At 43.2% G+C, this 14,097-nt stretch overlaps 1 protein-coding gene across 2 annotated transcripts in view; it reads right to left on the bottom strand.

Annotated features, from left to right (window-relative positions):
• Positions 1 to 14,097, bottom strand: part of LOC144031628 (B-cell receptor CD22-like) — a 43,634-nt gene that overhangs the window by 7,977 nt on the left and 21,560 nt on the right. Inside the window, exons 4-8 of one of the 2 annotated variants that reach the window (XM_077538946.1) lie at positions 12,103 to 12,372; positions 10,545 to 10,799; positions 2,452 to 2,721; positions 2,077 to 2,364; positions 442 to 711 (exon numbers count right to left, since the gene is read on the bottom strand). In XM_077538946.1, coding sequence (XP_077395072.1) covers positions 442 to 711; positions 2,077 to 2,364; positions 2,452 to 2,721; positions 10,545 to 10,799; positions 12,103 to 12,372 — 1,353 coding nt within the window. The remainder of the gene's footprint in view (positions 1 to 441; positions 712 to 2,076; positions 2,365 to 2,451; positions 2,722 to 10,544; positions 10,800 to 12,102; positions 12,373 to 14,097) is intronic. The other variant, XM_077538947.1, reaches the window with a different exon arrangement.

Here is a 14,097-nt window from a genome sequence, read left to right as displayed (position 1 = left end):
TCAAATTAATTGCAGACAAAATATTAACTTTTTATTGCTATACATGGCTAAATAAGTGAAGTATCCCTTTAACCACTGCCTCAAATAAATACCGTTCTTCTCAGGTTTGACTCCACATTGATGCCAAATTCATCACATTCTCTACTGATTCTTCACATCAAATATAAGAGACATTTTCATTCGTTTTTGTTCTGTATTGACTCAAAGAGTGGCCTCCACTCAAATAGGCGCTGCTGCTCCTCAGTTTATCACTCTACTAGTGTTACATTGTTTAGTATTGAGACTTTGCAGCATCCGCCGTACCAAGTGGTCAATTATTACAGTGTGTGCTTGTAATTATTCTTCACTGCACTGGTCATCAAAAACGGGAAACTTTGATCAACCACTGTCTCAAATAGCCTCCTCTCTAATTTATGCCGTTTCCAGTAAACGACGACTCACATGTGACTTCCAGAGTCTTCTGTGCGCTTCCTCTTCCTTCGGCGTTTGTGGCCTCACAGGTGTAAACGCCGCCGTCCGTCCAGGTGGCCTTGAAGATGTAGGACAGGACATCGTTTTGGGCCGTCTCGCCGAGGATCGTCGTGACCGACCCCACGGTCCTGGTCAAAGTGAGGCGGGAGAGCGGGACGCTTTCCGCCGAGCAGGCCACGGAGACCATCTCGCCTTCGGGGACCTTGCCGAGCATGGACAACCTCACGTTTGTCGGAGCGTCTTGGATGAAGAAGAGGCGAGAAAAAAAAAAAAAAGATTACTAATATGTGCACCCTTTCATATAGAATCAATTGATGTAAGCATTTGTCCATTCACATATACACTGAATGTCTGTCTGTCTCGCTGGCACATTGTGTTGTTTTGTTTGTATGTTTTTTTAGGGGAATGCAAATTAATTGATAGAGGAAAAAGACAAACGTAGTTAGCACAGTTGTTGTCTCCCTGAAAAAATGGGGAGTGAATGTTGATGCACTCAGAAATTCTGTCAACTCTACAGAGTTTAACTAGAATTTCTGATGTGAAAAAAAAGCTAGATTTCTTTCTTCTTTTTTTTCCTCAGTGTAACTGCTTACCCCTCCCCTAAGATAAAAAACAAAAGTGGCCTCTCGTCAGTATCCTCAAAGAGAGGATTTGTTGTCATCTCGGCAAGCAGCCAATCATATTGCAGCTGCTTACAAGTGCATAAAGGGATGCATGACTCATTGAACATTAATATAAACAATATATGGTCCAGAATGAATTTGATAACTTATTTTTCATGTATAATTAATACCTTTAAAAAGTAATATTTCTACTTGCTGTCAACTGATGATGACATCACCAGTGCCGAGGAAGTAGGTAATGGCCAATCAAGGCTCACCTGTTTTCTGGCTTTGGTCAGTAAACTGAGCCATGATTGGTCGTTACCTACTTCCTCGGCACTGGTGATGTCATCATCAGTTGACAGCAAGTAGAAAAATAACTTTTGGTTAAAAAAAAAAAAAAAAAAAAAACCTGTCAAACTGATCAAACAAATCAGACCATGCCTAGCTCATTGAAGTCCACACACCATTTTTTTGTATCTTAACTCATTCACTGCCAATGACAACTCTAGACGTCAAAAATCCAAGCAAACAGCCAGTGTTAATTTAGAAAAAAATAAAATAAAATTAAATTGAAATTTTTATTAAAAAAAAAGAAATTTCAATTTAGTTTTAGTTATAGTGTTCTGACTAAATATAATTAAAGCCTTAGTCATAACTTAGTCACCTGATTGTATTTGAGTTTTAATCCAACTTTAGTCAACAAAAATAAGGAGAAATTTTAGTCGACTAAATTGACTTCTGGAGGTCGAGACCCAGTTTGTGGTCTCAGTAAGACCAAGACCGATTACTATGCACGACGGTAGCACTTAGCAATGAAATTGTTGTCATTGTTGTTATTAATAACAATGGGGATTAATAACTATGAATGAAAACAATGAATAACTAAAACTAAATTCAAATTTCTTGTCAAAATTTGTCACTGGCTAATTTCTTGGATTTTTGACGTCTATAGTCGTCATTGGCAGTGAATGAGTTAAGGATACAAACACAAGTGACTCACGTAGGATTTTGATGCACAGCCGTTCGCTGACGTCACCCTCATCCAACGCGTTGGTAGTGCTGCACCTGTAGCACATGCGGTTGCTGGGACGCACCTCGGGCAACAGCAGGTGTTCCGCGTTATCGGGCAACCGTTGCGACAACCTCTCGTCTTGGCTGAACAGCATCCAGGCGTACTCGTACGGCTCGGGGTTGGCGTCGGTGGTGCACCGCAAAACGACGGAGGCGCCCGCTTTCACCTCGTTCTTGGCGGAACCCACGATGGAAACGCTGGTGTTCCGCGGCCGGTCTGCAAAGCGTTTTGACACAAGAAAGGTGTCAGTCAACACGACGTCGGCATGGCTGGCGGACGGCGCTCAAAGATGCTGCGACTCACGTTGCACGTCAATGAAAAGAGGGGCCGAAGTAACGGACATTCCTTTGTAGGCCGTGTGGTTGGCAACACACTTGTACAGTCCCTTGTGCTCGGGCAGCACCGGCGACTCGATGTGCAGATAGTATTTCTCGGTAATGATGGGCTTGTCGTCTTTGTACCATGTGAAGGTATTGGGCCAAGGGTTGCCTTTCTTCACGTCACACGACAGAATCAGGCTCTCACCCTTTTTCAACGTGGTCTTGCTAGTGCTGATCTCAACAGTGGGAGGGTCTGAAGAGACATTTGCGTTAGGTGAGCATGTCAACGGACAGATGGATGCTTATATTCTGCGAGTACCCTCTAAAAATTTGCAGGATCTGTGAGGGATACTTGACTCATTGAGACATTTTCAACAGTATATTTTGTCCAGAATTAATGTGGCCTTTAGGAGGCCTTTAAAAACCTAATTTTTCCACTTGCTGTCGACTGAAGATGACATCATCTGTGCTGAGGAAGTAGGCAACAACCCATCATGGCTCACCTGTTTTCTGGGTTTGGTCAGCAAACTGAGCCAAGATTGGTTGTTGCCTACTTCCTCAGCACAGATGATGTCATCTTCAGTCAACAGCAAGTGGATACAATTTATTTTAAAGGTATTAATTGTACATGAAAAATTAACTTTTTGCTTCTGAGAATGGCTCAATAAGTATCTCTTTAACACCAATTGATTTGTATGCAAGTTTAAAAAGGCAATTGATTTAGCTAAACTTTACAAGTTGCTAACACTATTTTATGAGATTAAATAATAAAGATGTTAATTACATCAACTATATATTTAAGCATGGTTGGTCGGCTGAAAACAAAATTAAAGTTGGTATACTTCATAAACTTAACTTTATAATTTCATTTTTCTCAACTGACCATTTTGATTATTTGAATACTCCCACAATGCCATTAAATACCAGATTTCCCTTTCTGTATTTGTGTAGTGACTTAACAATTACGATAGTGTTAGAATCGGGGGGGTTTAAAATTAGTTCTGGTCTCCTGGAATGTGTGTGGCGCTCGCTCCCAGGCAAAAAGAATAAAAATTTTAGACCATCTCTCAAAATTTAAGGCAGATATTTGTCTCCTACAAGAAACCCACTTACAAAAATCAGAAGAAAAATTATTTATAGATAAAAATTTTAGTCAAGTTTACTCTGCCTCCTATAATAGTAGACAAAGAGGTGTCTCTATACTTATACATAAGAATTTATTCTTTACTCTAAATAATATAGTAACAGATTTAGAGGGCCGATATATTATTATCCAGGTAACTATATTTAATAAAGTATATACAATTGGTAATTTATATGCCCCAAATAATGATGACCCTGATTTTTTCCATGAATTTTTCTCTCGGTTACTCGATTTAGCAACAAATTCTACTATTATTATTGGAGGTGATTTTAACACGGTCTTGAACCCGTTAATAGATCGTTCTAATAATACGATATATACAAGGCGATTACGATCCGCTAAAGTAATAGATGAATATATGGAGGATTTTGGCCTCAGCGATGGCTGGAGACTTCAAAACCCAACTAAGAAGGAATTTACTTTCTTCTCTGCTGTGCACCGATCATTCTCAAGAATTGATTTTTTCCTTACAAATAATTCTATTGTTGATAAAACTGCTATAAAAATACATTCTATAATTATAAGTGATCATGCACCAGTCTCCCTCACTCTACAAATTGACTCTACCTTTAAACCTCCCCCGATATGGCGTTTTAACATCTCATTACTGAAAGACGTAGAGTTTGATAAAATTATTAGAAGGGAGTGGGCAGATTTTTTGGAAATAAATGACTCTCCAAATATATCTCCATCTCTTCTCTGGGAAGCAGGGAAAGCGGTAATTAGAGGGAAAATTATATCATATTCAACTTATAAAAAGAAACAGGATCAAAAATTAGAAAAATACCTGGAAGATAAAATTAAACAACTAACGGATGAATATGTATTAAACCCAAATAATCAAATATGGATAGAACTACAGAATATAAAAATACAGTTAGATAACATGTTATCTAAAAAGACAGAGTTCATAATACAACAGTTGAGATATAATAATTTTGAACATAATAATAAATCAGGTAAATTCCTGGCAAATCAACTTCAACGGAATCGGGAAAAATCTCTTATAACGGCTATTAAAGATATAAATGGTGAATGCACACAATCACCAGAAGAAATTAACCATATTTTTTATAACTATTATCGAAATCTATACACAGAAATTAATAGACCTAACCCTGAATATATTGAGGAATTCCTAAACAGCTTAAATATACCTCAGTTATCTATTGAACATAAAGATATTCTCGATACCCCGCTTACTGTAGATGAGTTGTATCGTGCTTTAGACAGTATGCCTAATGGCAGAGCACCTGGTCCAGACGGCTTTCCGGCTATATTTTTTAAACATTTCTGGTTAATGTTTGCTCCATTATTTCTAAGAGTAGTAACTGAAATTAAAAGTAAAGGTGATATACGTCAAGATATGAATATAGCAGCAATTAAACTTTTATTAAAGCCAGAAAAAGACCCTACCCTCCCGTCAAGTTACCGACCGATATCACTAATTAATACCGATATTAAAATTATCGCTAAGGCCTTGGCATCTCGATTAGAGACGGTAATCTCGACAATTATTCATAGTGATCAAACAGGTTTTATTAAAGGTCGTCATTCTACTAATAATATTAGGAGACTCTTTAACTTGATTAGTATGTCACAGCGGTATGATAAAAAGGCAGCTGTTATTTCGCTGGATGCAGAAAAAGCATTCGATAAAGTTAACTGGTCCTTCCTCTTTGCTGTCTTAAATAAATTCGGCTTCGGGGAGTCATTCATTCAATGGGTCTCAATATTATATGATTCTCCTAAAGCTACAGTTACTACTAATGGGATTACATCACAGAGTTTTACTTTACAAAGGGGAACAAGACAAGGGTGCCCAATTTCTCCTTTATTATTTGCTATATTTATTGAGCCGCTTGCATTAGCTATACGTCAGGATAGACGGATCCAAGGAATCCACTCCGGGACAATAGAACATAAAATTAATCTATATGCCGATGATATATTACTCTATTTAGAAGAACCTGCTATCTCGCTAGGGGAAGCATTTAAATTAATAACTAAATTCTCTCACTTATCAGATTACTCTATTAACTGGACAAAATCAACATTATTACCTATTACAGAAAATTCATGGAATCCTACAAGTCAGGATCCACACTACTCCTTTCCTACAGGTAATTTAAAATACTTAGGTGTTAAAATTTCACCTAAGTTAACTGAATTAACTTCTTTAAATTTTTCACCATTATTGGATAGTATCCGTAGTGACCTGGAGCGCTGGAATAATCTTCCGATCTCTTTAATAGGACGGATAGCTACTATAAAAATGAAAGTTTTACCAAAGATTAATTATTTATTTTCAATGATTCCATTTAAACCTACGTCTAACTGGTTCCAATCGCTGGACTCTGCTATCATAAAATTCTATTGGAATAAAAAAAAAGCCAAAATTAGTCTATCTACTCTTCAGGAAAGTAAATCTAAAGGAGGTTTAGAGGCACCAAACTTTATGTACTATTATTTAGCTAATCAACTACAATATCTTGTGCTATGGACACAACCCAACAGAGATACTAACTGTTGGTTGGAATTGGAGCAGAAGGATTGTAATAATCTTAGACTGTCAGATTTACTCTTTATTACAAAATCAATAAGACGACATAATTGTTTTAAAAACCCAATGATAGCCGCCACCCTGACTGCCTGGTGGAAGACATTAGAAATTACAAACTCCCAATTGGCGCCCTGTGGGCTCTCTCCCATTTGGCATAACCCCGACTTTCAACTTAATAATCAGTCGTTCCATTTAAGCCTATGGGAGCAGAAAGGAATTACACACCTTCATCATCTTTTCTCAGATAATAAGTTTATATCGTATACAAACTTGGTCCAGAAATATGAAATAAAAAAGGGAAATTTCTTACATTATCTGCAAGTTAAAAATATGGTTAAGAAACAAATCCCAACACTTCAGGATACGCTCCAACTGCCTGTCTTAGCTAAAGATATTATAAAGCTTTCTCCAACAACAATAAAGAAAATATCAAAAATATATAAGTTATTTTTATACACAAATAAAACGTATTTACCGACTTTAAAATGGGAAAAAGACTTGTCTATAGTTCCGGAACCAGACTTTTGGACCCAAATCTGTGAAAATGTATTTAAAATGACCAAACAGACAAATTTGCAACTTATCCATTATAAGATACTTCATAGAACATATATTACACAATATATGATGAAAAAAATGGGACTCTCTGACTCCGACATTTGTCTCCAGTGCTCACAAAACACTGCCGATACTTATCTTCATGCTTTATGGTCATGTACTCCAGTGCTGCATTTCTGGACTAAAATCTTGGAAAAGCTCGCTGATATATTAAACTGTAGGCTTCCTTTATCTCCAAGATTGTGTTTACTAGGTGACTTAACAATAACTGAGCTACCATGTAAACAATCTCAATCTATATTTATAGCCCTTACTATTGCTAAAAAAATAATCCTTGTCAATTGGAAAAATAAACAATCTCTAAATATCGACCACTGGTTAAACTTACTAATAAATTATATCTCAATGGAAAAAATCTCTGCCTTAAATAAAAATCAAGTATCAAGATTTAAACAAATATGGTCTATGTACATAGAATATTTTAATCTCAATTTGGCAACTTAATCCTGCCAAGATTCTGCCTGTTAACGAGAGCCACCACATCGTTACAACTTCTGTTTTCGCTGCTCCTGTATTTGGTATTTTGTATCTGATTGTTTTTATTTTTATATAGTCAGGAACCTAGTTGCTGCTAGTGGGCTCGAGCATACCACACTATACGACACTATACTCAATAACTCCTTAAGATCTATTTCTAGTGGGCACTAAGCATCAACACTTGGTGTTACTGCATGCTAATTAGTCAATTTTCTTGACGCCGTCCCCTGTGGTCGGGCGGGGGTGGTTCTGCCCCCCCCCCCCCCCCCCCCCCCCCCCGTTGTCTGCTCGGTGGCGGTTGCGTCTTGGCCGCTCCCTGGGCCCCCTGTGGGGTGCGGTGTTGGGGTGCTTCCCCTGGTGCCCGGGGCGGTGCCGTCCCGGCGCGGTCCGCTGCTCCGTGCCCGGCGGCGCGGTTCGGGGTGGGTGGGCCTCCGGTGTGCCCCGTGGTTCCCTCTCCCCTCCCCCTTCCTCCCCCCCGTCGCCTCTCCCTCCTCGCCTCCTCCCGCCCATCCTCCTCTGCCTCCCGGTCCCTTTTCCCTTGTCACCCTCCCCCCTCCTCTCCCCCCCCGCCTCCTGCCCTGCAGCCGCCCTTTCGCCTTCTTGTCGTCTTCTCCCCGCTTCCCCCGCCCCCCCCCCCCCCCTTCCCTGTCTGCCCTGCGGCCCCTCCCCCTCCCTCTCCCTGGGCCTGGGGCTCCCTCCCCGGCCCGGGCGTCGGGCTCCGGGGGCCTGGCGAGGGTTTGGGGCCTGCCCCACTCCGGTATAACTCCTGGCGCCCCGGGCGGGCTCCGGTGGCCGGTGGGCTGTCCGGTAGCCCTGCTGCGCTGGCTGTCCGCCCATTGTGGTGCCGGGTGGATGAGGTGGGGGGCGGCAGGGGGTGGGGGTGCTGGGGGGCGGGCGTGCCACCTACACCCGCCGGGTTGGGTGAGGCCCCGCTGGTCGCTCCTCTTACTCACTTCACTAGCTTGCACTATACACTTTGTAAATATACACATAGGGCACACAACACATTTCTTGGTGGGGTGGGGAAGGGTGGAAACACCGTTTTCACCCTTCAACTCCCCTCCAATTTTAATGCACCTCACGTCCAAGGGGAGGGGTGAGTTGGGGCGGGGAGCCATCAGAGGGGATGGACTGCAGTGCCTGGCAGCGCTGTGGTCCCCCCCATTTGTGTCCCTGCCCCACCACTTTGTCCCTCCATTCCCTTTTTTAATGCACCACACATATACATATTCATTTTTTTGGGGGGGATACGGGTGTGTCGGAGTAGGGGAAATTTTTTCCCTCTGCTCCGACTCACCTGCTCCCAATTTTAATGCACCACACGCACACACTTGTATATACACTGGGTGGGGCCACATTCACGGTGTAAGGGTAGAGCTCGCCAGTCGGCGAGCTGGCGGACTCAGTAACAGGGTTAGGTGTCACTAATACTCTGGCGTGACGACCGGGGCCTCTCCCCACCGGGCTCGGTGTTCTGGTGTTCCGCCTTCTCCCCTGGTGCTTCCTCCTCTGCTTCCCCCCTCCCGCCGCTGTGCAAATCTCGCGCGGCTGGAGGTGGGGTGGGCACATCTTCCCTCTCTGCGCTGCTGCCCGGTGCCGGTTTCCGGGGGGGGGTGGGGGGTTCTCGCGGGGGGCCGGGTTCGCGGGGGGGGGGGTGGCGGCCGTCGGGGGGGGGGCGGCTTGTTTGGGGGGGGGGTGGAGGTATGGGTGGGTGGGGGGTTGGGTGCTGGGGGTCGGGGTGTGTTCGGGGGTTTGGGGGTCGGGGGTGGTGGGGCCTGGGTCGTGGTGGATGGCGGGTTTGGGTGGGGTGCGGGGGGGTCGTGGGGGGGGTGGGGGCTGGGGACCGGTGGGGCGCTGTGGGGGCCCGCTGGGCCTCGTTCTGCGGCCTTGGGCTCGGGGGTGTGGGCCGGGGCTGGGGCGGGGGTGTTCCGGGTGTCTGGGTCGGCTCGCCGACCGGTGTCCGCTCGGGTGGCTTGGGGGGTGGCCTTGGTGCTGCCGCGGCCTGGGGATTCCGGGGGGGGGGGGGGGGTGCTCGCTTTGCTGGACCGCGGTTGACGGCTTCTTTCTTTGGTGGTGGTCCTTATGCATGCCAGATCCGTCGCACCAGCATCTACTGAAACTCAACAGAAGTACCCTCTCCCTCCCACAGCCCCTTGAATCAGTTGGTGCTGGTGTCTGTGGTTCTCACTTTGCTTTATCTATCCTCCCCTCCTTCCTCTCTTTAGTTTTTCCTCTGGTCACTTGAGATCTTAATTTATTAGAAGTATGAGGTTTCTGGGGTTGGCATAAGGCTCCGGTTTTGTAACCACGCAGGAGGGGTCTTGTTGGTGCTGGACTTCACTTTGATGGATTGGATGTACTGGCTTCTATTGATCTCACTCTGCCTTATCGATCCTTCCCTCCTTCCTCTCTTTAGTTTTTCCTCTGGGCTCTTGAGATCTCGCTAAATTTGCTGGAATTTAGAGGCTTCCGGGGTTGGCGTAAGACTTTGATTTTGTAATCATGGGGAAGGCAGGAAGTGTTTGGTCGGTGCTGGATGTCACTTTGATTTACCTTTCTTTTCTCTTTATTTCTTTTTTTTTCTGACCTTTTCTCTGGTCTCCTGACCATTTAAATCTCACGACTCTGGCAAGATTCTGAAGTACCTGGTTAAGGCGAAGGGTAATGGGATATTTATAAGGTTTTAGGTGAATGAATGAGTATAAATTTATACGTATTTGCACGCACGCACACGCACGCACGCAAACGCACGCAAACGCACACACGCAAACGCACGCACGCACGCAAACGCACGCACGCAAACGCACGCAAACGCACGCACACATACACACACAAAAAAAAAAAAAAAAAAAAAAAAAAAAAAAAAAAGAATCGGGGGGGTTTTCAATTTATATTGTATTCTTTTATGATTGTTTAGTTTTACATTAAAATCATGACTGTATCACTCATAATTAGCCTAAATAGCCTAGCATATACATCAAAGCTAAAGCGTATACTTCAATGAGGAAGTCAGTTGTTTTTTTTGTTTGTTTTTTTTCCTTTTTTTTTTGGAGGCTAAATATTTTTGTTTGTGAATGTGAATTGACAGGCACATGTTAAAGGATAGAATTACAGTATTTGTTTACTGGCTCTATGGAGCCAGCAATGAACTAAGTTGCGGTGACTGTTAGAATTGCTACTGGTCAATTGTGAGTGAATGGAAAAGCAGATTTTGCGTCGTGTGTTTGTGAATGAACCAACTTCCAAACGTGCACAAGAAGGTGAAGGGACTCACATTTGACATCAACGTAGAAAGTGGCCTCGTGGCTTCCCAACTTGTTTGTGGCAACACACTCATAGTCTCTGGTGTGCTCGATGCTGACGGACGGGACAACCCACTGGGCCGCCTTCACCAGCGACTCATCACCTTTGAACCACTCAAACGTGGGGGCGGGATTGCCGTTAGCGGTGCAGATCAGCGTCATGGGGTCTCCTTCTCGGACGATCGTGACGCCCTCAGGGAAGCTTACATTAACGATGTTGGGGCTGTCTGAAATGCAGAAAATAAAAAATTGGTTTAAAAAAAAATCGAGTAAGATGAGTGCTTTTCAGATCTGCCACCACTTTGACAGCTTGCTCATGTCCAAGGGGAGGGGTGAGTTGGGGTGGGGAGCCATCAGGGGGGATAGACTGCAGTGCCTGTTAGCGCTGTGGTCCCCCCATCTGTGTCCCTGACCCACCACTTTGTCCCTCTATTTCCTTTTTCAATGCACCACACATATACATATTCATTTTTTTTGGGATGCGGTTTGGGTGGGGTGCGGGGGGGTCATGGGGGGGTCATGGGGGCTAGGGACCGGTGGGGCTCTGTGGGGGCCCGCCGGGCCTCGTTCTGCGGCCTTGGGCTCGGGGGTGCGGGCCGGGGCGGGGGCGTTCCGGTCGTCTGGGTCGGCTCGCCGATCGGTGTCCGCTCGGGTGGCCTTGGTGCTGCCGCGGCCTGGGCCGCGGTTGACGGCTTCTTTCTTTGGTGGTGGTCCTTATACATGCCAGATCCGTCGCACCAGCATCTACTGAACATCAAACAGAATTCGCCTCTCCCTCCCGCAGCTCGTTGAATCAGTGGGTGCTGGTGTCTGTGGATCTCACTTTGCTTTATCTATCCTTCCCTCCTTCCTCTCTTTAGTTTTTCCTCTGGTCACTTGAGATCTCCTCAATTTATTGGAGGTTTGAGGTTTCTGGGGTTGGCATAAGACTCTGGTTTTGTAACCACGCAGGAGGTGCTTGGTTGGTGCTGGATTTCACTTCGATGGACTGTATGTACTGGTTTCTATGGATCTCACTCTGCCTCATCAATCCTTCCCTCCTTCCTCTCTTTAGTTTTTCCTCTGGTCTCTTGAGATCTCGTTAATTCGTTGGAATTTAGAGGCTTCTGGGGTTGGCGTAAGACTTTGATTTTGTAACCATGGGGAAAGCAGGAAGTGTTTGGTCGGTGCTGGATTTCACTTTGATTTATCTTTCTTTTCTATCTTTTCTGACCTTTTCTCTGGTCTCCTGACCATTTGAACCTCACGACTCTGGCGAGACTCTGAAGTACCTGGTTAAGGTGAAGGGTAATGGGATATTTATAAGGTTTTAGGTGAATTAATGAGTATAAATTTATACGTATTTGCACGCACACGCACACACACACAAACGCACGCATACACATAAAAAAAAAAAAAAAAAAGAGAGCGCAATGATGGTAAGGCGTTGAATCGGTAAGACTACCGAATGAACAATTCTGAGCTCTAAAAAATTAGTGAGCTACTTTTTATTTTACTTTTTGGAATGTCTTCACTGTAAGAAATACTTACATGGTATATCTAAAGTGACGTATTTCCTCAGGTACTTGTCAGTGTTGCCTGCAGCCTGGCACGCGACCTTCTTGCCATCATTCTGCCAGTTGTTCACAACTTCAGCCGCAATCATCTTCCCAGTGGAAATACGGCGCAACCGGATCGGCAGATTGTTATCCAAAAGTTGCAGCTTTACAGGACATGCATCGGTATGGTAGGAGCAGTACAGCATCTCAATGGCTTTCGTCATGGTGGGAGGTTGAACAAAATGGATGAGGCAGGGATTGTCTGCAAAGAGAAGTGATTGTGAGGGAAATGTTTCTTATGGACATCAAATTTCTGTACAGTGTTCCTTCACTTTTTGCTGGTGATACGTTCCAAGCCTAAATGCCGAAATCATGTTGACATAACAGCGATTGATATGTCTGTCTGGTGTGAACTGACTGTTAAGTTTTTCAACCACTGTTCTGTCCGTTTGCTGCCTTTTGTCAGTATTTATGTTCACATACTAGAACTTCTCATACTATAGCAAACACTATATTAAAATTTGTAACGTTGGCCGACACAAATTTATTTTGCTCAAGGGATAACATGAATGTAACCCAGGTACAAAATTAAGTTAAGAAGTACAATATACTTTTTATAGAGACTGAGAAAATAGAGTAATGAAGAAATAACATTTATGTTTAAAACAAACAGAAAAGTGAAAGATAATGATTGAATTAATATTTGTATTGCAAAAGTAATTTTTACAAGTGCACTTGAAGGCCCCCCATGCCGCAACCAATCAGAAGCAACATAGGTCACGTTCAGCCTATGGATTGAGAGGTCAGTTTAGGCGCGCTTCCGCCCTCATACTTCCTCTTTTACCTCGCGGGTAACGTGACGCAGTTACGAAGAGGTTGTTGAATTGAGTGGATTGAGTGGGTCAGATGAAACGCCATATCATGTAAAATGAGATAGCAAATTAATGGGCTAGACTCAATTCTTAGTTAGAGACCAATGGGTGTCTATAGGACTGATAATTAAACTTTGGCCTCTGGGTGTAGTTCCTCAAAGTAACCACCAGATGCCGCCAAACCTGTACAACTAAGCCACCCACTCAGCATTGCCCGGACATTCTATATAAGATACAAATTAAATATAAATAAATGATATCCTGAATTAAATAATAATACACAACACAATCTATATTCGATAATTGTTAACCTGATTTTTGGATCAATGTTTGTAACACATTGAAAGCCAACTATGAAGTTTTCCTGTCTTTCTTTTTCTTTTCTTTCATTTATAAGCGATACTGTCTTTTATCGCTGATAATATTGCTGTAACTGCATTGAAAAGATTATCCGTATGTATTGTTTGATTTAACAAAGATATATACAAGATGTGCAACAGAGATTAGAATTAACCTGTTAAGTTCAAGCTGAGAGAATTTGGGATTTAACATGTCAGGTATATATATGTTATTCATGCTTGCTTAATTAATATATATATGATTTTATTTATTTTAACGTTCATCATTTGTCGAATAGAGCTGAAGACCTTGACATATTTTCATGTATGACTCATCATGCAACGCTGTGTATCCATGACACATTTGTAAGGAATGTATGACCTCATCATGACTCATCTTCATGGCCCGTCGGTGGAAGATTACTGAAAATGAGTTCCAGCAAGTGCGCTTTGATATGAGAAGGTGCGCGGAGAGACATTCACCGGAAGGAGTCAGTGGTGTGGCCCAAGAGTATAAAAGGCCGTCACCAACTCTGAGCTAGGCCCCTTTTCACCCTGCGATGTGTCTGTATAGAGTGCATTCTCGAAGATGGAATATAACTGCCTGCCTGGACTTTGGATTTTTACGAAGGACTGGGATTAAGCCGTGGTTGGACCCTTTCTTCAATGATTGGTAATGTACAAATCTTTTAGCAATAATGATGTATAATAGGAAGATATGAATGACTAATCGCGTGTTAGGGTGGGGGCCATTTAATACACTCTCATATCTTCAAA

This window comes from Festucalex cinctus, chromosome 12 (genome assembly GCF_051991245.1).
Source record: "Festucalex cinctus isolate MCC-2025b chromosome 12, RoL_Fcin_1.0, whole genome shotgun sequence".
Lineage (NCBI taxonomy): Eukaryota > Metazoa > Chordata > Actinopteri > Syngnathiformes > Syngnathidae > Festucalex > Festucalex cinctus.
Note: the sequence above shows the minus strand (reverse complement) of the source record. Positions and strands in the feature narration are given on the sequence as shown.